The 23318-nt window shown below is 49.1% G+C and overlaps 1 protein-coding gene across 2 annotated transcripts in view; it reads left to right on the forward strand.

Moving 5' to 3' along the window:
• Nucleotides 1-23318, forward strand: part of LOC135236894 (hippocalcin-like protein 1) — a 50437-nt gene that overhangs the window by 23871 nt on the left and 3248 nt on the right. For both annotated transcript variants that reach the window (XM_064303493.1, XM_064303484.1), the window contains exons 2-3: nt 4104-4247; nt 20679-21262. In XM_064303493.1, coding sequence (XP_064159563.1) covers nt 20885-21262 — 378 coding nt within the window. In that variant the 5' untranslated portion in view covers nt 4104-4247; nt 20679-20884. The remainder of the gene's footprint in view (nt 1-4103; nt 4248-20678; nt 21263-23318) is intronic.

The following is a 23318-nucleotide window of genomic DNA, read 5'->3' on the forward strand; positions in this document are numbered from 1 at the left end:
CTCATTTTATTGAATTGAATTTTTTCTTTTTTTTTTCTCTTTTTTTTTTGCCTTCCGGTAATTTCAAAGAACTTTTATGTTTCATTTTTTGAATATTTTATCAGTTTCGGGTTCGATCTATGGTCTGTCAGGTGAGGAAAACTGCTGGGCTCTGTCAACCCCCCCCCCCCCGGGGCAGACTTGCTTAATAACAAACGTTAACAAACGCTTAATAACGTTTAATAATGTTTAACCAATGCTTAACAATGTGTACATATGAGTGCAAATGTACTCTGTCGGAGTGAAATTGACTCTTATCGGAGTCGATCCGACATTGAAAAAATGAAGAAGAAGAAGAGCGGGAGACGGTAAAAGAGGCAGTGTAGGGGACAGCTTGAGTTCCAGCACAGCGGCGTTCACAGCTTGTGAGGGGGCTGTGTTTGGCTGAGCCAGGCGAGGCCAGGAGGCGGGTGGCGGTGGAGCGGAGACGGGTGTCCGCGCAGCGCGATTGGACGTGTGGGCAATGTGACTGGGGGCTGCTCTGGCTCAGCCCTGAGCACGATACTCTCAGATGGCGGGTTATCTTACATAGCGGGTAATCTCACATGGCGGGTAATCTCATATATCGGGTAATCTCAGATAGTGGGTAATCTCACGTAGCAGTTAATCTCACAGTGGGTAATCTCACATAGCGGGTAATCTCAGATAGTGGGTAATCTCACATAGCGGTTAATCTCACAGTGGGTAATCTCACATAGCGGGTAATCTCAGATAGTGGGTAATCTCACATAGCGGTTAATCTCACAGTGGGTAATCTCACATAGCAGGTAATCTAACTCAGCGAGTAATCTCACATAGCAGGTCATCTCACACAACAGGTATTACCCACTCAGATAGTGGGTAATCTCACATAGTGGGGTATCTCAGAGAGCTGGCCATCTCAGATGGAGGGTAATCTGAGATAGTGATGGTGAACAGGGTGTGGTGAACAAGTCAGAGGGTGGACTGGGCATGGGGGCTGCACCATATGTTATCAGTCATATTTTCAAATCAAATCCAAACTTTATTTATATTGCACATTTTGCAAGAAAATTGACACAGCATGCTTCACAGTTTACCCCAGCCTAAACTACCACAGAGCAAGCCAGGGCCAACAATGGCAAGGAAAAACTCTGCGGGTGGAACATAGGAAGGAACTTTGGGAGGAGCCAGACTGAAGGAGGGGCGGGGTCAGGTTGTGGATTCATAGCGGCAAAGACATGTCCGAGTGTCCGGACTGATTGGTGTGAACCATTCACTCTATTTACTTTGGAGCGCGAAACCTTTTTTAGATCTGGTCAAACAGAGTCAGTGACTGACAGCTTGTTGTAGCTCCACCCATTTTTATGGGGTGTCATGAAATCTTGCTGTCCTCTTGACGAATCACAGCCCTCTCTTTTTGGCCCCCTGAAAATGCTGGTTTACGAGCATGTGATGACAGGGACCGGACCCCAGCTGCCCACGCGGGAGCCATCTGCCTCTTCTTCTTCTGCGCTTCTCACTTGACATCGTTTACGGCGACGGGCGATGGATCACTGGACGCTCATTGACAGTTCATTTTAATTGCCCTCCTCTGGGACTCGCTGACTGCATCTGGGATAGCTCGGCGCCGCTGGCCCCCAGCTGTTTCCCTTCTGACAGGGGGAAACGGCCTCTCCGTTTTCGGGGTCCGTTCTGCCCCAGCAGAGCTTGCTCTGAGACCCCTGGGGATGACGTACGCTCCGCCCGCGTTAATTTAACACTGAGTGGCGTAAGGTCGCCAGCCCGGGTCACTGGGAGCTGTGACAGTGACGGCCCAGCAGTGCATTGTGGGAATCCCCCCCGGTGGCCTTGCTGCTCAGCTTGACAGCAGATGTTCCGTCTTCCCTGCCCCTGGAGCCGAACAATTCCAAGTTGGCCGCCGCATCTTCTGGAAGCGCGTTCACAGGGTGTGGTCTGAGTAGTCTGTAGCGTTGCTATGGAGATCTGAAAGTTCCACAATCTCCCAGTCCACCCAACCCGAGACCTCTTTATAGTCAACTGTAGGGAGGGAGAGAGGAACACTGGAGCAGGGTTCCTAATTGGGGCGCTGGAATTGATGACTTGCGCTCCTTAAGCTGTGCGGCTTCTCGGTGCTGTGGTGCCGTCGCGGGGTCAGACGCCTGGCGGGCCGAATGGGGGACATTTTTGGGGGTTCCTCCGGGATTCGGGAGTTGCTGGCCGTGTGGGTTTCCTCTCGGCAGGTTTGGGGCGGTCCCTGCAACCCAACCCTCACTCCCGCTCTTGTTGTGTGCCCAGTGCCTCTACTCCAGGGAACGAAACGTAGACTAATTGCTTCTCTTTGCACGTCAGAAACGACGGCGTGGGCGTTCGGGTAGCTCAGAGATTCATTACCTCTGTCTAACGAAGCCAAAGTCATTAAAACTCCACCGTTCATCTAACTTTTCTCTGGTTTCGGATGTCTGAAGAGTCTTTTCATCGTAAATGAACTTTTGGATCCGTTTTTCCCCAAACATTTGGCTTTTCATGCTAATGTTTGTGAAGCTATGTTTCTGATGAACGATTTTGAGTGTTGTTTACAATAGATCCAAATTCAGCTGTCCACACTGCCTACCCTCAACTAATGAAAATCTTGTAACCATATATTGTAAAATTACACTGTAATGTATTGTGATACATTTAGATATATGGAGGCAGACAAATGTGTTTTGGTGCATCAAGAAGAAAACTCGCACTACTGAAAATCAGGATAAGTTCATTAGGAAAAGGTTTAGAAGCCAGGCTAATGGACTTATTCTGATTTTTGGTGCCATGCAAGTTTCCTTCTTGATGCTCCAATACCGTTTATGCTTAAAACTAGTGCTGCCATGCTAACATTTGGAAACACTAAATGATATAACGTGCAGCAACTGTTGCTTACAGACAAATTTGTTTACCAGTACGTACCTGTCTATTGTCGTTTTTGCTTAATGGTGCATTCTGTTGGTTGCATTAGGACTCATCCTACTGAGACCAAAGCAGCAAATAAACTGGTGTATTTTACAATATTTTTCTATATGTTACACAACACACCCCTCGGTATTTTCGTTTCTCTATGGTATGTTTTTTTAAAATTATTTATATCTATGGTATGTGCTGTTAAGTGTTATCAGAACAGCTTTCCATTTTTACCGAACAATATGGCAAATCAAGGAGGCTATCGTTATTTGGTCTTCAAAATATGGAAAGACGTGCTTTGGTTGCTGAAGTCGTGAGAAATTCATGCATGTTAGCTCACACACACTCCCACACACAGGGTGGCTTGCTGTATGTAACGTAGAGGGCCTGAGGGGGTTTGGTCCCGGGTATAGGCTGCGCTACGAAGCGATAGAAATAGCCTCGGTCCTGTCGTGCTCTTTGTGGGGGGGTGGGGGTGGGGGGAGCGAGGGTGCGGGAAAAGCAGGGGAATAATGTGGAAAAAGCCGCAGGATGGAAAAGGCAGGCTCTGGCAGCGGACCCTGCGGTTGTTATTGTTCAGGCTCCGCTCGCAGGAGTGTCACAGGGAGGTTAATCAGTCATTTGTAAAATGGCCGTTTTACCGAGAGGAGCCGAACAGGATGAGGATCTTAAATAGAACTCTTCCCCCCCCCCTCCGAAACCATCGATCACGCAATATGAGACAGAGCCTCTGGATTTTCCCGCTCGCGTATCTCGAGCGTACGCTGGGTTTGCGTAGCGTCTGCCGCCGCAGAAAGCCGTTAAATATTTATATCGTTCGAACGGTTAACTCCTCCGGTGCCACGGCGACCGGCTGTCTGGAGCCACGCCCCTTTCTGTCGGTTAAAATAAAGAGGCCTGCTCTTTTTCCACAACTCTCGGCTGTGGGGGTTTTTTTTGGGTTTTTTTTGTCACGTTTGTTTATGCGCGCTGCAGATACGCCGCGTCGGTAGCGGGGGCCGGTTTCTGGCCCTCGTTTTTGGGGGACAACCACGAGAGACTGTGAGGGAGCTGTCTTAGTCTTCAGGCGTGGGAGTCTTGGGTGAGGACGGGAGATTGCCATGGACGGGGCAGTGTTTTTTTCTCCCGCTCATCAGGGATGTAAAGCGTCTTTATTTTTACACCCACAGGTGTGACATCACAGGAGGAGCCAGCTGTGTCTGACTGACAGGTGTCACGTCACCGTACGGGCCAGCTGTCTGCGAGGGACCTGCCTGCAGAGAGACCCCAGGTGCATTCTGGGAGACACGGCCTTTTCACACCCAGGACTGAAGGTAAAGGCAGACAACGAGCCAATCAGATAAGGGAGCCAAATTCCTGGAAAGACAAGGGAGGGTAATTCCTGGAAATATTCATTTTAGAGAGAATAGCACATGCAAAGCACTGCTTACTATCTGTGTACCTACTGCTGTGTGCGCGCGCGCGTGTGTGTGTGTGTGTGTATGTCTGTGTGTGTGTGTGCGTGTGTGTGTGTGTATGTCTGTGTGTGTGCGTGTGTGTGTGTGTGTGTGTCTGTGTGTGTGTGCGTGTGTGTATGTCTGTGTGTGTGTGTGTGTGTGTGAGTGTCTATGTGTGTGTGTGCGTGTGTGTGCGTGCATGCACGTGTGTGTGTGTACGTGTGTGTGTGTGTCTGTCTGTGTGTGTGCGTGTGTGTGTGCGTGTGCATGTGTGTGCATGTGTGTGTGTGTGTGTTTGTGTGTGTGCATGTGTGTGCTTGTGTGTGTGTGTGTGTGTGGTCATGCGTGTGTGAATGTGTGTGTGTGGGGTATTTGTCACTCTCAGAGCATTCGCCAGCAGCCACAAGACTGCTGCAGTTAGAGTGCTGTGACAACTTCCTGTCAGTGCAGGAAGTAGATTACGCCGGGTCTGCTTTCTGGTGTCTCTCCTCCGGCCCTCGGCCTGCTCTCGGTCTGTGCCTCCTTCTCCTCGTCCCTGTGGTGGAGGGAGGGAGGGATGGGACGGGAGGGGAGGGAGGGGAGGGAGGGGAGGGAGGCCCACCCTGGCCTGCCTGGTGCTGGTGAGCTCAGTCCGGGATGGAGACCTCCACAGCCGGAGCCCCTCTGCAGTAACCGGTCTCCATGGCCTTTATGGAGGGACTGATTCAAATGTGAAAATATCCAGATGGGCCAGTTAGAGATTATTTGGTGCAGGGCGGACTAAACTGGGTATCCCCGGGGGGGGCGAGATTACCAAAGGGCTCTGAAGGAGGAAAAAAATATATATATATATTTTATCAGTATTTTGTTCATATATTCATGTTTCATAAATTATGCCCTTTAGACTTTCAGGTGGAAAAAGGTGGCGGTTTTGCACGTCATTGGTAATATTTTATGGCCATTGCAGCGTGTAGCATGTGGTGCAAAACCCTGTCTGATGTTGATTTGTGTATGACGGGCAGCGTGTTAAATGGCCAGTGCGTTTGCAGCCTGTAATGAGGGCTATTGAGATTGGATACAGACGGCAGCAGCGAAGCAGCAGTGCTGAAGATGAGGTTCAGACGTTTTTTTCTTTAGAGGATCTTGATTTTAAACGTTTTTTGGAACCCTTGGCCCGGTGCCCGGCCTCCGCTTGAGCCCTGCGGGGGGTCGTCTTCGTTCCATTCAGAGAATTTCGGCCCGGGCTGGTGTTCCTTTGCTGGGCGGAGTCTTCCTGTCCTGACAGGACACGCCGGGAGAGGTAGCGTTCTCCGTGGCGCAGCTGCACGTCGGGGCGAGGTCACTTCCTGTCCTGGGGGGCGGGGGAACGCCGCCACGCGCCAGACCGACGCCTCGCTCTCCCGGAAAACTGAGTCAGTTCTCTGGGACCGCAAAAAAAAGGCCCGTCCCCGCGCGCCCCTCCTCCCAAACTCTGTCCCGCCAGCTGCTTAAGCTCTCCACGGCTCCTCCCTGGAAAAAGTGAGGGAGAAGGAGAGCAAGAGGAGGAGAGGAGAGGAGGGGGGGGAGCGGGCGGAGGAGAGCGGGAAGACGGCGCGTCGCGTGACTCCGCCGTCCCGCGGGACCTCTCAGCGCCCCGTCCGCTTCCCCGCCGGGGCGTCGGTCACCTGGAGGAAGACGAGTTCGGCGGAGGAACAATGGCGGGCGTGGCCCTGAGCTGAGAAGCGTGAACTGTCCCTGAGCAGCAGCCCTCACACACTCTTATGACCTCACGCACTCTCATGACCTCATGGGCTCTTATGACCTCACGCTCTCTTATGACCTCATGGGCATTTATGACCTTACGCGCTCTCATGACCTCATGGGCTCTTATGACCTCATGGGCTTTTATTACCTCATGGGCTCTTATGACCTCATGGCTTAGCCTCATGGTTTATGACCTTATGGGCTCTTATGACCTCATGGGCTTTTATGACCTCATGGGCTCGTATTCCCTCATACTCTCTTATGACCTCACGGGCTCTTATGACCTCACAGGTGCTTATGGCTGGGGGTTCCCGGGGTCTGTTCTAGAACTCTTATGAATGGACAGGAGCAGCAGGGTTTTGTGCAGTCTTTCTGGCTCAGTTCCAAATGTTTCTCTGCATGTCAGTATAGACTGCATTAGGATAGTTCTGTATCAGTACAGACTGCATTGTGAAACCTCTCTGTATTAGTACAGACTGCATGAGAATAATTCTGTATCAGTACAGACTGCATTAGGATAACTCTCTGTCTCAGTAGACTCTGTCTGGGATTGATCTCTGTGTCAGTAGACTGTGCTCTGGGATAGCTTTCAGTGTCAGTGGATTGTGCTCTGGGGTAACTGTCTATGTCAGTAGACTGTGCTCTGGTATAGATCTCTGTGTGAGTAGACTGTGCTCTGGGATAGCTTTCTGTGTGTCAGTGGACCGTGCTCTGGGATAGCTCTCTGTGTCAGTAGACTGTGCTCTGGGATAGCTCTCTGTGTCAGTAGACTGTGCTCTGGGATAGCTCTCTGTGTCAGTGGACTGTGCTCTGGGATAGCTCTCTGTGTCAGTGGACTGTGCTCTGGGATAGATCTGTGTGTTAGTAGACTGTGCTCTGTGATAGATCTCTGTGTCAGTAGACTGTGCTCTGGGATAGCTCTCTGTGTCAGTTCACTCTCGGTGTGGGTGTGTGCACTTCCTGACTGAACCCTTCAAATCCTGGCCCAGACAATACCCTCCCGGAGAGAGCAGCTAAGGTCAGGCCAGAGGAGTCAGGGGGAAGAGGAACAGCCATTGTTACCCGCCATTGTTTGGGATATTTTTGGGCTGACAGCTTTTCCAACATCCTGCTGTTTTTGTTTTATGTAGTTTTTTTGGTTCCAGTAACTGGGATTTCATCACTGAGTATTTCAGAGGCTAATGCAGAGCATCCTTCCAGACCTGATTATCAGGCGTTTAATTTTTCAAATGACAGTTCGGCTCCCCATTGGGATGTATTAATGTTATTACGGCCACTACGACTTTCTGCGAACAGTACTCCCGTGTATATGGCTGGACCACTGCGCATTTGTAGTTTTTTTTTGTGTATTTCCAGGCTGTAAGGAAGGTTTCAGGAACGATGGGGAGCGTTTCGGGAATGTTGGCAAGCATTCCGAAGACATTCCCATTTGGTTGTGAGTCTCCATCGTGATGAGAACGTTCCCCAGTTAGCCGCAGGGTATTTTAATTTGGCAGAGCCGTAAATATACTGTGAAGGCTAAGCAGCTTCTCCCTTTCCTATCTTCTGCCAGCTTGTCGGGGTTCAGGATGTCCCCCGTTCTGTAAAGACACAAAAGTCCCGTCTTATCCTGGGCACATAAGGATCACACCCTAAGAGAGTGTGCAGATAAATACTGTGTATGTGTGTAAGGGGGTGGGGGGGGGGGGGGGTTGAGTGTAGAACCAGCATTCACACATTCACACACACACACGCAGGAATACATACACACACTTTACACACATTCACACATGCATATACACACGCGCGCGCACACGCACACACACACACATACAGGACAACTCAGCATGAGATCGCTCAGTAATTTCACTTCCCCCCTGTGGGATGAGAGGTGAATCACTGATGGGTGTGGTGTGTAGGGGATTAGATGTTCACCATGTCAGAGAGGCTTAGAGAATGACCACATTTGACTGAGAGAAGGGCTCAGAGACAGGCTGAAGGGGAGATATCCACACCTCACCACCCCATGCACGGGACTCTGTCCATCGCTCATGCACGACACAGACAGACAGACAGACAGACAGAAAGACAGCGACGGACAGGTTTGGTGAGTGTTTCCCAAGAGCCCGTGGTAAACACGTCAAGACCTGCACAGTTCAGACGAGTGGATGGACAGAGGCGAGATTTCAACCTGTGAAGAGCAGGCTTCTAGGGAAAGTCAGTGTTCTAGAACCCCAGTGCTTTCTACTACCAGTAGTGATTGTTACATCAGCATTAGAATGTTAACGAACATTCTAATCTTAAAGGGTTACCAACAAATTTCAAGCTGCATCAGTACTGCTGTACAGCTGAGCTTCTACTTACAGGTTCTGCTTTCTGTCTGGAGGGGGGGGGGGAGCTGGCCAGGGGGGCGGAGCTGGCCAGGGGGGCGGAGTCAGTATTTTATAGCCAGCCATTTTTAAAATATCTTACAGTTGTTCTTGCGGAGTGCTAAAATGGAGGTGTTAGAAGCGGGACCCTTACACTTGTGTGTTTGTCCTTTTAGAATCGCTTCGGTGCAGAGAGATAAAGGCCGTAGCTGGGATAGGACCGGCCCTGTAGGATCAGGTGCCATATTACTGGGTAAATAGCCAAGGACGCTGGTCGGGACAAGTGCACACAGTGTTCCTTTCGTATATATGCATCAAATGAATGAATGAACTAATGGATCATTGCATTTATATAGCACTTTTCCAAACACTCAAAGTGCTTTACAGTGATGAGTGGGATCTTACCTCACCCACCACCAATGTATAGCACCCACCTGGGTGATGCACGGCAGCCATTTTGAGCCAGAACACTCACCGCATATTACCTGAGGTGGAGAGCGAGAGAAGCAATGAAATACATGGCATAATGCCTGTGACGGAACAAGGAAGATGGATTGTATTTCACATGCTGTTTCCAATGCGTGTTTACGGAAACTAACCAGCGTCCACAGGCTGATTCTGCTAATACACTGGTTAGCCCCGCCGGCTTGTGCATTAACCCCCAGTTACAAAAGTCATAAACGAGTGTTCCCTGCAATACCTCAGAGTCTGCACTCCTATGCTGAAAAAATTTAGGAGCTAATGCATACCAATTAAATTATTTTGCCAGTTAGCACACATCGATAGCTGGGAGCAGATGGGGGGGGAGGGGGGGGGGGGCGCGGGTTGCGTCAGGTGTGGCGTAGCAACACTCGGTAGCAACCGCTGACAGACGCCGACGCTTCTCCCCCATCCCCCCCCCCGCTCCAAACCACAATTATCGTTAGCGCTGCTAAGAGTGGAGCTCGATAGCCGCACTAGGAGCAATTAGCCCCACCGGATGCATCTCTCCTCGGGTCGATGATGCGCCGTGTCTGTCCGGCGGGGGCGATCGATGGGGCCTGCCGCGTCCGCCGCATTTTCGGCAGACCCTTTTATCCGAGGTCACTCCGGGGTCGCCGCGCGCGGACGGGTCTGTGCTGCTCTGGGACGTGGAGGGTGGGGTGGGTGGATTGGGTGGGGAGGGGGGGCAGGACTCCGCGGTGGCTGAGCAGGGTGAGGGGGTGCGGTGTGAGGGTGGGGGGCGTTGTGTCACGCCGTGCTCCTGCTTTAAAGGCGTCGGTGCTGGGCTCTGTAGGAACGTGAGGCTCTGGCCTCTGCGCGGTGCTCAATGGGCCACACGCCTCCCGCCACCAGCTCGGGGGGGGGGGGGTGGCGGGGAGGAGGGGGCGTGTTTGTTTTCTCTGCATTTACAGAGCGTGACTCACTCAGGCTCTGGCTAATGCTGCGCACTTGGCAGAGCCGCCAGCGCTGAGAGATACAGCTCATATGAGGGCATAGAAACAGCTTCTGCTTTCACATTTACATCTACACTACATTTACAGTCATTTACATTTATAGATTTACATCTACACTACATTTACAGTCATTTACATTTATAGATTTACGTCTACACTACATTTACAGTCATTTACATTTATAGATTTACATCTACACTACATTTACAGTCATTTATATTTATAGATTTACATCTACACTACATTTACAGTCATTTACATTCATAGATTTACATCTACACTACATTTACAGTCATTTATATTTATAGATTTACATCTACACTACATTTACAGTCATTTACATTTACACATTTACACATCTACACTCCTACATTTACAGTCATTTAAAGACATTTACATTTACACATTTCATTTCTTATACCTCGTGTAATCTCGGCACATTGAGAAAGAGGGTTCCTGCCCTCAACTGTCACCGAGAATCTTAAATAAAGTTTGAATTAAAACATTTTTTACATCTACATTACTACATTTACCGTCATTTACATTTACACATTTACAAGCCACATGACTGCATTTACAGTCGTTTACATTTACAGATTTACATCTACACACTTATATATACAATCAGTTTAATTACTATATTAGATTTACAGTAAGTCATTTACATTTACACATTCACATCTGGACAATTATTTACAGTTAGGCAGTTACATGTATGAATTTGCTTCAACACAGTTGCATTTAGTTATTTACATTTACAAATATACATCTACTAGTTACACAGTTACATTTACAGTAAGCCAATTTATACATTTACATCTACACAATTTACATTTCATTACTCATTCACATTTACAATCGTACATTTCACAACCATGGTACAAATGTTTACAGACTATAACTGTAACAAGCCCAAAGGGAATCATAAAACCATATAAATATAACCTGAAACCAATAAAGTACCATAACCTGAATCAGTACTACAGGGTGGGGGTGTGTGGGAACCAAGGTGCAGTCTAAAGATATGGTCCTCTAGTGTGCATTCAAAAAGTTAATACTGAAGTAACGATACCAATTTTTAACACAAACATAATGTCATAACACGAACGTAATGTTCAGGGTCATAGTAGACGTACTGAGAGAAGATCTCTGAAGATGTGCGCTTAGCCTGTCCCCTTATGGACAGGGATGCTCTCTCACTGACAGCAATCATACTGAAAAACATCCACACATCTCTTCAGAAAGTCTCCCATCAAAGCAGTCCATTTTTTTGGGGGTGGGTTGGGGTGGGGTAGGGTGGGGGGGGTGGGTTTGCCCCCCAGGAACACCTGCCCTACATCTTAAATTAACCGGTCACCGATGCTGTTAGTTCTTGCCGACAATGGTGTCTACATAAGCGTAGCCCTGGCTTGTGGCTGTTCACCGTTTTGCCAAAAGTTCCACCATTTTGTCCCTGCTAGACGCTCCATGTGGCCTCAGAACCGGGGGGGGGGGGGTTTGAGGGGGGGGGAGGTCTCACAAACAGCCTCACAGATGGCCTTACGTGACCACAATCTTTTCTCATGTAATAGTCATGGCAACACTGTTTCCTTTGTGCGTATGAAGCCCATTTTTTTTTAAATAAGCGCAGTATGAAACTTGCCATTTTCTGTTTCTGTGATTCACGGGATGTGTTCATCTCGGGAGCTTGTTTATTTTTTATTTTTTTGATTACTTTTTTTTTTTAACGTTCAGAAAAAGATCAGAAAATCACCACACTCAAAAAGAGAGTCATCATAAAAAAAAACATACATCCATTGAACTTAAAACTACTTTTTGCTCATAGTTTGTGTGGATTGAGGAAGTGGGAGCAACTTTTTATGCGGGGGGAGGGGGGGGCACAAAATCTTTTTGTGTCATTGTGTTACTTTCCAGACATTCAGGTTTTTTTTCTTTCTAGAAAGAACCGTCTGTTGTCTTGGTTACTACCTCCCCCAAACTGCAGGACTCTCGCTGTCCCTGGTTACCCATCCAGTGCGCTGGACCGTCTCCCCGCAGTGGAAGTCTTTTAACAGCCTTGGAAATGGACAGCGGGGCCGCTTCGCTTTTCTTCACGGTCCGAGAAGTCCATGGTGCTTGTGTGATTACAGCTGACACACACACACAAACACACACAGGCACAGGCACGTCGGCAACAGAGCAGAGTCTCAAACAGGAGCTCAGGGGTATCCATGGAGACCGCACCTGCATCTGTGCGTGAGGCTTGTCGGGAGGGTTCCGGAACCTTCTCGTCCGTGAGAAGCTGTGCAGGGAGAAGCGGCAGACTCCAGTCAGTGCTGGAATGCCCCCCCACCCTCGACCCACCTGTCTGTCCAGTTAGTTAAACTGCGGTGAGGTACTCTCTGCTGTTCTCTTCTGGCACAGTTAAAACACAGTGGTTACAGTGCGTATGTCTGCCTGTTTTGTTTTTGGTACACTTTTCTTTTCCTGTAATCAACACCCTGAAGGTGTTTCCTCCTCCACCTCCTCCTCCTCTGGTTCTTTGGTACCAGTCAGCGCTGCAGTTTTTCAGGAAGGTGTCACGCCACATTGTGTCACCTCTCATCCCTCTTTCCTTGCCCTCCTCCCATCCGTCTCTCCTGACATTCCCCTCATCCCTCGCTACTTCTTCCATTACCCTCGTTGCCTGTTGCCATCTTGTTTTTTCTTCTTGGTGCGCACTAAAAAAAAAATGGTGGAAAGACCGAAATCAGACGGTGTTCTGAACTTGTTTGTTTCTTTACCACGCATTATATAAATGATCCACTTCTCCTTTTTACACTTGCCATTTGTTAGAATTGATGGAAGACTTGTCATGCAGGTGGCCATTGTTGCTAAGTGGTTGCCTGGCCAACCGTGAAATGTTTTAATTAGAAATGTCGACACACGTATGCATCAGCTAATTAGCAGGGCATTGTCAGTACCGCAGTGGTTATACGCTTCAGCAAGCTTGGTAATAATAACTAATATGTTCACAACATGTTGCTATCTAATTATCGACCAAATAAAAATCAGTGCAATACCATAACTGTCAAATTATTTAAAAGAACAATTTATGCGGTTTTATTCGATACTCCTTTTATTTTAGGTTTAAGACATTCCAGCTTGCGTCATCCCATTAGCAAGGTTATGCCTGTCTCTATACCTGTCCTGAAATAATGCAACTGCTGTACACAGCTAGTCGTGTTAGCCTTATTGCTGATTTATTGTGTTATTGTTCAGGGAAATTATAATAAAATTACACTAGCTGGTGGCAGTGGTTCAGCCCATTATCCATTCTATACTAGTTACCAAGCTAAGTAAATGTATGCACTTCACAGAGTGGTGCATTCTGGACTGTTGGAGGATACATCCAGCTAAGACAAAAGGTATAGCTCTCACTAGAGCCCCTACGTGGATGGAATATGCAGCAATATATTTTAAATATGTGGGCATGATAAATATAAGGGTGGTACGGTGCAGTGGCTAGTGAGATGGTACCGAGTTCACATCCTGTCCCAGGGCCTTTCTGTGTGGAGTTTGCGTGTTCTCCCCGTGTCTGCCTGGGGCTTTGTCCACGTACTCCTATTTCCTCCCGCAGTCCAAAGACATAATATTTGCCCGTTAGGTCATCGTTGTGCAAGAGCACCCCCAGTGGTCAGTTGGGTGCTTGCGCTCTGCTCGGCTGGCTGTGGAGAGTCTGGTCTAGCCGTTGTAAAGATTTGAATGCTTTACCGTGGCTGATCCAGAACGTGTTACTGCCAGCCTGAGCTTCCAGTCAGGGGTGAGTAATGAGCAGGGCTGGATCTGTTGGAGCGTAACCACCGAAGTCCATGGACAGTCTTTCTTGCTTATTTAGACAGTCGAGCATTAAGATTGTATATGTATGTGTGTGTGTTTGTGTGTGTGTGTGTGTGCGTGTGTAAGTGTGTGGCTTCATGGATGCACAGGATGGCTGGCCGACTCCAGGAGCAGAACAGCCAATCACGTCACACCCGCACCCCCATGTGACCTTAAAGGCGTACGTTTTTCTGCCCACCTGATGCGGCGACTGCGCAGCTGTGCAGGTGCTCTGCTGGACGGGAAATAAGCGGGCGCCTGCGTTGCTGGAGCTTCGGACGGGACGGCGTGCCCGCCTGGGCTTTCCCAAACCGAGAGAGCAGGCCCCAGTCACGGCACTAGCCCACCAGTGAGAGTTCCAAATTGAGCGTTAAAAAAAAAAAAAAAAAAAGATAAACATTCTGTCATAGAAATGGCACCCGCTGACAAAAACGCTCAGAGTTCAGCGAACAGCCGAGCGACCGGACTCAGAATTCCACCGCCGGCAGGAAAAAAAACAGATGAGAAAAGGTCAAGAGAAAAAGAGGAGCAGAATCCTTTTCGTTCTTTCACAAACGTCTTTGATGCTTCATTCTTTGATGTTTATTTCTTTCATAGAATACGAACGACACCTCGGGCGAATGTTAGGTTTTTTTTTTCACTCTGAAGAGCATATTCAGTCTCGCTGGCTCCTCGGTCTTCTCTTGGAAGGTCGCGGAATGACCAACGTGAGAATCACCTCCAAGCGTGCAATCCCCAATCCCTGACACGCCCGCTTCGACCCTTCCGTAGATTCCTGCGGCCTGTTCCTCAGGTTGACTCTGTCTCCAGTACCTTAACACAGATCTTTATATATATATATATATATATATGTATGTGTAATATTAATATTATAACATTTAAATGACTCGGGCGTGACTCCTAAGGCATTGGTTTACTGTGTGCACGCCGTGGCCATGCGTACACAGCGCCCTTTGTAACGCGGTCGCCGTGGAAACCACGTCTTCCGACGCGCCCGTGAGACACGGCCGCCGGGCGCGCGCTCGCGGCGCTCCTGAGCGTAACGTTCCGCTCGTCCTCTGGGGGGCGTCGGCCCCGAGGCTGCCGGCGCGCGCCTTCGGACAAGACCTCTGTGTGATGTCATCGCGGCTGGCAAAAAACGCAGAACGTATTTGTGGTGGGGTGGGCGTGGTCTGAGCGTCGGCTGCAGGGAGAGAGAGAGAGAGTGAGAGGAGCGGCTCTCGGATCCTTCGTCACGACTGTCAGGTGGAGGTAATCAGCGCCGATAATTATCAATTGTTTAATTGCGCTGATTGCCTCTGATTGTTTTCAACAGTGAGCCTGGGGTTTTTAAAAGCGGAGACCGGGAGTCTTCGGGAGCGAACGCCGGAGAGAGGGCAGGAGGGGGGGCACTCACTTGCCACAGTATTTCACGTCCGCTGCCTGGTTATCTGTGGCATAATACAAAACCCTGCAAGCCGTGTGAGGAAATGAATGCGTTAACACGCGTGCGCGAATACACAGTGTTAACACAGAGAATCACGGTCATTTTTTATTGAAACCGAAAGCAGTAATTTTCTCTGCGACTGGATTCTTAAATTCAAGCGGTGTGGCCCCTCCGGTTTGTGGGTTTCCGTTCACTCAAGAGCCAATTTAGGCTGTGGAAGTCAGGCGTGTTCACCCTTCAGCCAATCAGTGACTCAAATTAAGTGCTTAGGTGCTGAAACCCTGAAAACCTCCAGGACTGCAGTTTAAGATGCCGCCTCTGCATAGATCTCTGTCAGGACCTTTGAGAATTCTTGGGGACCAACATGTTGTGTGTGTGCACGTGCCTGTGTGTGTGCATGCGAGCGTGTGTCTTCCTGTAAATTAAAATGGATTAGGGCCTCAGAATCGTGACAAGACTCATGTGCCAACTTAATTTCCTTCTGTCAGGCTGCGTTAGCGCTGCTCAGTTAGAGAATTAGTGCTTAAAAGCGAACTGCCAGCTGATTCCGACACTGATACCGCCCACACGTTAATCAATGTAGCATCCGTAAGAGGAACCTCTTCATAAAGTGGTCCTCAGAATTCGCTCGCAGTTCTGACAGTCCTGCTGCAGTTTGGTATAGTTCTCGTCAGCGTCAGCTGAAGACTCCTCTTCCTTAGCATCCAAAAAAGAAAAAAGTATTTCCCCAGAAGTACACAATCAAGATTACAATGTAATGACTGCGGGTGATGACTGCATACTCCTTCTTGCACGTTCAGCCATTTTGCGGAAGGTCTTATATCCAGATTTACCTTCTTTTACTGTACGTTTGCTTTGTAAAGCTGGATATTTCAATTGAAGCAATTCAGATTAGGTACCTTGCTTTAGAGTACAAGAGCAGCAACCCACAGCCTTAAGAGTTACGAGCCCAGATACCTAATCATCTAGAATTTACTGGTTTTCACAAAACGTGGCTGAAATAACTGTTTTCCTTTGTTTCCTGGGGGTTTCCTTTTTAAATCACTTTGTTCTTTCAAGAATATCCTACTGTGCAGCGTGTGGGAGTGTGTGAGTGTGTTAAAGGTTAGTTGAGTTGCAAACTGCGGCAGAGAACTCATAATTGTTGTCATGAAATCCTCACCTCGCTTGTTCACAGCTCGTTTTATCACCTCAGTATCGCCTGTGTGCTGTGCGTGTGCGTGTGTGTGTGTGTGTGTGTGACTGCTTGTGTGTGTGTGTGTACGTGTGTGTGTCAGTATGCCACTGAATCACTGAATATGGCTGGTGAGGTCCGATGATGATAAGACCATCCATCATCCACACTAACCACACAACTAACTCCACACCACTCAGCCCACAATAACTCACACACTAACACCACACCTCACACACAAAATAATGCACACACACTCCCAAAACTAACTCACAACACACATCACACAACACAACTAACACACCACCCACTCACACACAAACTAACTCACACACACACACTCACACACACACAAACTAACTCACACACACACACACACACACACACAAACTAACTCACACACACACACACTCACACACACACACACACACACAGGCAGACACACACACACACACACACACGGCATTGACAAAAACACATTCACCATCCTGTCCGGTGCGCGCACACACAGCATCGCTGAGCATATGGGTAACAGGGATGGAGGTGACAGAGGCTGTGCTGTGGATTGACGCTCGGGAAAGGGAGCGACCAACCAGCCCATGTTGCCCATACCGCGCGGCGGCGTCAGTCAGTTAGCCTAACAGCACGCTAGGCGCTAGCTGTTTCCCTCTCTGCCCCCGTGGTCACAGCGATTCAGTGACTTCAGCGTCCATAATGGAAGAGACTCTGGCACGTCTCTGCCACTTCCTCCCTGTCGGTAATCAGCATTAGACCGGCCTATAAATTTTCCCGTCTGATATCAGCGCTAAGTAGAGAAATGGGCCCCCAGTTGTTAGATTCATTTGGAATCAGAGTGAGTGGATGGGGGGGGAGGTGGTGGTGGTGGGGGTGAGGGGTTAGAGTTGGGGGGTGGGGGGGCGGAAAGGGCGGGGGGCGGGAAGGGGGGGACGACGACGATGGTGACTCATAGGTAATGGATGGTAGCGGAGAGCAGCTGAATAATAGAAAATTGTGTTCATTCAATTAAAACAGGAAGCTGGCGGCTCAGGCCCTTGACAGGCACACAGAAGGGGGGCTTTGTGGGTCCGGGGCCACATGCGGAGCGCCCAGCACTCCGACTCGCTCCCTGGATTTTATTTTCGTGGCGCGACGGCGACGACGGCGGCCGTTCTTCCCGCCGACTGCGGCCCTGGCCGCGCCGGGCATGCTGGGAGAAGAATAGCTCGCCTGCCGTTAAGCCACTGAGGTCTGAGGAAGCGGTCGGCGGGGAGGCACTTTATCAAACCCAGTCGAGCATTCGTCATTATTCCTGAATACAGAACTACTGTGGACTGTGTGAGAGCATGAGCGAAGTGGCTTGCTCTCTGCTGGAATTTGCGACAGCGCAATACGTTCTGGGATCCTAACAGTACATGTAGTGTAGGGTAGTGTAGTATAGCGTAGTATGGTGTAGTAGTGGTTCTCAAACTCGGCACCTAAGAAAAAATGGAAAACATGTTACAATTTCTGGGATTGCAATTGTGGTTGGAATGAAAGCCAGCACACCAGGAGTCCCCAGGGCTGGGTTTGAGAACCACTGGTATAGCATGTACAGTATTCTATACTTTGTGTAATTAACAAGTACGAAATAACATAGGACTTTTTTTAATTATTATTTTTATATCTGTACCAGTTTTAATGACTTACATTTAGAAAAGTGTTTTCAGTTCAGATGAGGCTAAATAACTTCAGATGTTCCCCTTAACATTCAAATGGCCTGCAGCTCATTGCTTTTAAAATGTCTATTACGTTTTTCTGCCGAAGGTTAGACCCTCTTTTCTCCCCACCTCCATCCCTGTTCTCAGGGGGACAGCTTTATATTTTGTTAGATTTCGTACTTATGAACTTTGGATAATATTGATTGGTTGTTGTTAATAAAAAATACACTCGTATATATTTTAACTCAGATTTCGAATGTTTCCGTTCTGAATTTTCTGTTCACCCCTGGCCTGGAAGAGAGGCTCTGATTGGTCAGTCCTGTTGGATTGGCTCGTGCGCCTGTGGTGACGGCAGCATGACGTCAGCACGCAGCCCTACAGTATGTAGGCCGTATCTGGATAGGTCATCCATCTTACAGCCTCGTCTTTACGCCATAAACGTCTTTTTCTGGAGGCAGTTACTGATTTTATTACATCTGTGTACCTCTGTTTTTACCCCCAGGGTCAGAAATAAGTGTGCGGTCCATTTATATCGAAAATGCACGTATTAACGTACATCTTATTGGCTGTAAGTGCGCGTGAGTCAGCGAGACAGATTTGATTGATGTGTTTATTATGGACTTTGTTCTTGTTTTTTTTAACTGACAATTATTTATATTTTACAGTCTGCCAGCCTGGAATACAGTTTGTGCTGTTGTTAAACTATCCGTTGAGCGTTTGTTCAAGCGAAACAGAGCGATCTGTAGTTGTTCTTTCAACCGGTCAGTCTGCAAGCCATTCTTAACTCAACCCGCTTTATAACGATGAATAAGCGCTGTTTCATAATAATCTGTTTTTTTTTTTCATCTTAGCCAATCATCATTTGTTTTACATTCACTGTTCTCCTAAATAAGGTTAATAAGGGTAGATTCATTGTTTTAGAGAACCCGGGCCCCCCTCCCATCCAAATTACAATGTCAGTAATTATGAACTATGTGTATTGATTTGCTGTGTTAGCAAAAAAACATGCGCGTATAGGCTATATTTTCACTCGGATTTGACATGTTTCCGTTCTGTCGATGCATTTTCTGTTTGCTCCCGGACTCTCTCCCCTCTCTCTGTTTCTCATTGGCCCTGATATACTCTCAATCTGCTGCTTTCCTGCGCCGTGTAGCTCTCTGTGGTGCTCTTGCGCAAGCTGATAAAACGTCTCTTACGTCTATTGTGATGAAACGCTTCCTTTTTTTGGGGGCGATGGTTTTGTCATGTGGCAAAAGGATCAGGTGTTTGAGCACCACCAGTTTAAAACACCAGGAAGGATTTATTTCCACCGCGACGTGATGTGTTATTGTTCTGTCTGAGGGGGGTCGGTGGATGAAAACATCAGTTATGAATCATGCACACGAGAGCCCAGGGGAGTGGTCACCGGTGACGGCCGAACGCGGTCTGAGAAAGAAAGGAGAGGCAGATAGAGGAACAGAGGGAGGGAGAGACGGAGGACGAAAGAACGAAACTCTGAATGAGGCCGTCTCTCTGAAGGGAGAGTCGTGCGTGTGGCACGTCCCTGACCAGATGTCCCGCCTGACATTTTTCCCAGTTTTGGGGAAATGTCATCGTTTGTCATCGTCGCAGTGGGCTGTCCCCCTGCTTGTGAGGGAGAGAGATAACTATCGCGTGAGACCACGTTCCCTCAGCGGACATTTTTATCCAGAGCGTCTTACAGAAGTGGAGAACATCCGTGCAGCTCTTTAACACCACACAGCGCTGTCTTTAACATCACGCAGCGCTGTCTTTAACATCACACAGCGCTGTCTTTAACATCACACAGCGCTGTCTTTAACATCACACAGCACTGTCTTTAACATCACACAGCGCTGTCTTTAACATCACACAGCGCTGTCTTTAACATCACACATCGGTGTCTTTAACACCACTCAGCGCTGTCTTTAACATCACACAGCGCTGTCTTTAACATCACACAGCGCTGTCTTTAACATCACGCAGCGCTGTCTTTAACATCACACAGCGCTGTCTTTAACATCACACAGCGCTGTCTTTGACATCACACATCGATGTCTTTGACATCACACATCGGTGTCTTTAACATCACACAGCGCTGTCTTTAACATCACACAGCGGTGTCTTTGACATCACACATCGGTGTCTTCGACATCACACATCAGTGTCTTTAACATCACACATCGATGTCTTTGACATCACACATCAGTGTCTTTAACATCACACAGCAGATTGAGCAAGGGAGAAACTTGTGAGTGCAGCTGTGGTAGTGCGGTGAATAGAGGTGCAAAGATACCATCCTGATGCTGATTAATCTAATCTAACTAGTGTTGGGTTTTGTTTTATTAAACTGGGGTCCTTTCTGAACGGATGTTGCTGGAACGAAGCTGTCTTTTTGAATGATTTTTATGAGAACTCAGGATCATGGAAGGGAAGGGAAACAGTGGATTTAAACACAGAAGACTGATGGACGGCTCTGTCTTTCCTCATCCTTTTTTTTCTTTTTCTTCTCATGTCTCTCTCACTCTCTCTGAAACTCTTTATTACTCTTTCCCTACCCCCTCTCTCTTCCTCCCATCTTTCTCTTTAATGTGTTTATGTATCCAGCAACCTTTTGAGCCAGTCGATCTCTCTCTCTTACCTCTCTCTCTCTCTCTCTCTCCCTCCCCAGGGCCTGTAGCAAGAAGAGGCAGGAAGAAAAGAAAGACGAGAGACGAAGACCCAGAAAAGGGAGAGGGAAAGAGTAGGGTAGCGGTGGAGGAGCGAGAGAACGCAGCGACGGGCGAAGGGTAGAGTAGCTGAAGAGGAGAAGAGGAAGAAGAAGAGGGAGGAGGAGGAGGAGGAGGAGGAGGCACGGGAGCCGGGAAGCGGTGCGTCATGGGTAAGCAGAACAGCAAGCTGCGGCCGGAGGTGCTGAACGACCTGCGGGAGAACACGGAGTTCACGGACCACGAGCTGCAGGAGTGGTACAAGGGCTTCCTGAAGGACTGCCCCACGGGCCACCTGACGGTGGACGAGTTCAAGAAGATCTACGCCAACTTCTTCCCCTACGGCGACGCCTCCAAGTTCGCCGAGCACGTCTTCCGCACGTTCGACACCAACGGCGACGGCACCATCGACTTCCGGGAGTTCATCATCGCGCTGAGCGTCACGTCGCGCGGCAAGCTGGAGCAGAAGCTCAAGTGGGCCTTCAGCATGTACGACCTGGACGGCAACGGCTACATCAGCCGCGGCGAGATGCTGGAGATCGTGCAGGTGAGGCCCCGCCCACCCCGGCCCCTCCTGTCCTATCCGCCCCCTTTCTCTCTCTCTCTCCTGTCTTTAAATTTGTTTCCTCCCTTTCTTTGAGTGCTCAGTCCCTCCACCTCTGTTGCTCCATCCCTCCCTCTTTCCCCCCTCTCTCCTGTCTTTAAATTCTCTTTCTCCCTTTCTTTGAGTGCTCAGTCCCTCCACCTCTCTCTCTCACGCCCTCCCTCCATCTCTCCCCCTGTCTCTCTCCCGCTCTTCACCTCTTTCTCCATTTTGTTCAGTGCTCACTCTCATGCTCCCTCTTTCTCCTTTATGCTTCATTTCAACGTAAAACCATATATGTAAATATACACTCACCGGCCACTTCATTAGGTGACAGGAGTGGCACCCGGGTTGGTCTTCTGCTGCTGTAGCCCATCTGCTTCAAGGTTTGACGTGTTGTGTGTTCAGAGATGCTCTTCTGCATACCTCGGTTGTAACAACCGCCCAGAGTGTGTTCAGTATGAGTGGCTGTTTTTGCTGTGTGTATAGGCCTGCTGTTACTGCAGCCACTTACAGTGTACTCACACTCAGACACAAGCACATGCATGGCCTTATTCACAACATGAACACAACACACACACACCATTCACCCCCTACACGAAAAACAAACACATACTTACAGTGTACTCACACACAGACACAAGCTCGCACATGCATGACTTTATTCACAACATGAACACAGCACACACACACATCACCCCCACACAATCACACCTTACACACAACACACACACACACACACACACACATCATTCACCCCCTACACGAAAACAAACAAACACTTACAGACACACACACGCACACACATACACATCATTCACCCCCATACGAACACAATCACACGCTTACAGACACACATAGACACACACACCACTCACCCCCAGCACAAAAACAATCACACGCTTACAGACACACACACACACACACACACACAAACTAACAGCTCTTTACGAATTTACTTGGACCCAAGGCAAAGCCTAAATTTGCTTCGTGAACCAGAAGTGATGTCATTTATTCACGTGGTTTTGATTGGAAGTGAATGGCAGGCAAAGCAAATATGCGCACAGTGTTCTGTCATGTGACCTCACCATTAGTGTTCCGGAAGCTTCCGGGTAGAGCTGCTGTCGTCAGAGGGACGGATGGCAGAAGTAATTAAGTGGGCGGTTCCAGATCGGCGGGTTTTCGTGATGCGTTATCGGCGTCTCGGTGACATCTGTCTTCCTTCCCGGCTGTGATTACCGAGCCGCTCGCTCGCCCTCCGTAAACGTCGACCGCGGACCTCGCGTCTCGCCTCTCTCTCTCTCCCGTTTCCAGCGCTACTCTTCTCTTCCGCGGGAGGCAAGCGGTTTGAATAATTCACGGGCGCCCCGCGGGAGCGAGGTAATCGCGGCGAAATGAAGATGGAGAGCGAATCGCTCCCGGCGGATCGGAGCGGAGAAGGAGAAGGTTGGAAGGTTTTAGAGGGAGCGGGGCGGTTCGGCTCTGGACGTTTGCGAAGTGGGCCGTCCGCGCGCCCTTTTTTTCGAGGGGACGGGCGGAGAGGCGATGAGCCGCTCGCTGCTCAGAGCAGATGTCGGGGGCGAGGGGGGGCGGCGGTTGGAGGTTCGAGGCTCGGGGCCAGGCGTGTGGTTCAGGGTGAGGGCGATGCTGGGGGTGTGTGGTGTTCACGGAGGGAAGCCAGGTAGAGGGCCCAGATGGTACTTTAAGGGAGGCCTTATTGCCTGCCGCGTCCCAAGGTTTTTATGGTTACCCCACCCGGCACCGCCGTTATGATAGAGGCAGATCATGATGGGGGGGCGGGGGCGACATTGCTCAGGAGGTAAGAGCGGTTGTCTGGCAGTCGGAGGGTTGCCGGTTCGATCCCCCGTCCCTGGGCGTGTCGAAGTGTCCCTGAGCAAGACACCTAACCCCTAATTGCTCCCAACGAGCTGATTGGTACCTTGCATGGCAGCCTTTCACTGTTGGTGTGTGAGTGTGTGTGTGAATGAGAGGCAACAATTGTAAAGTGCTTTGGATGAAA

The sequence above is a fragment of the Anguilla rostrata genome, chromosome 1 (assembly GCF_018555375.3).
Source record: "Anguilla rostrata isolate EN2019 chromosome 1, ASM1855537v3, whole genome shotgun sequence".
Lineage (NCBI taxonomy): Eukaryota > Metazoa > Chordata > Actinopteri > Anguilliformes > Anguillidae > Anguilla > Anguilla rostrata.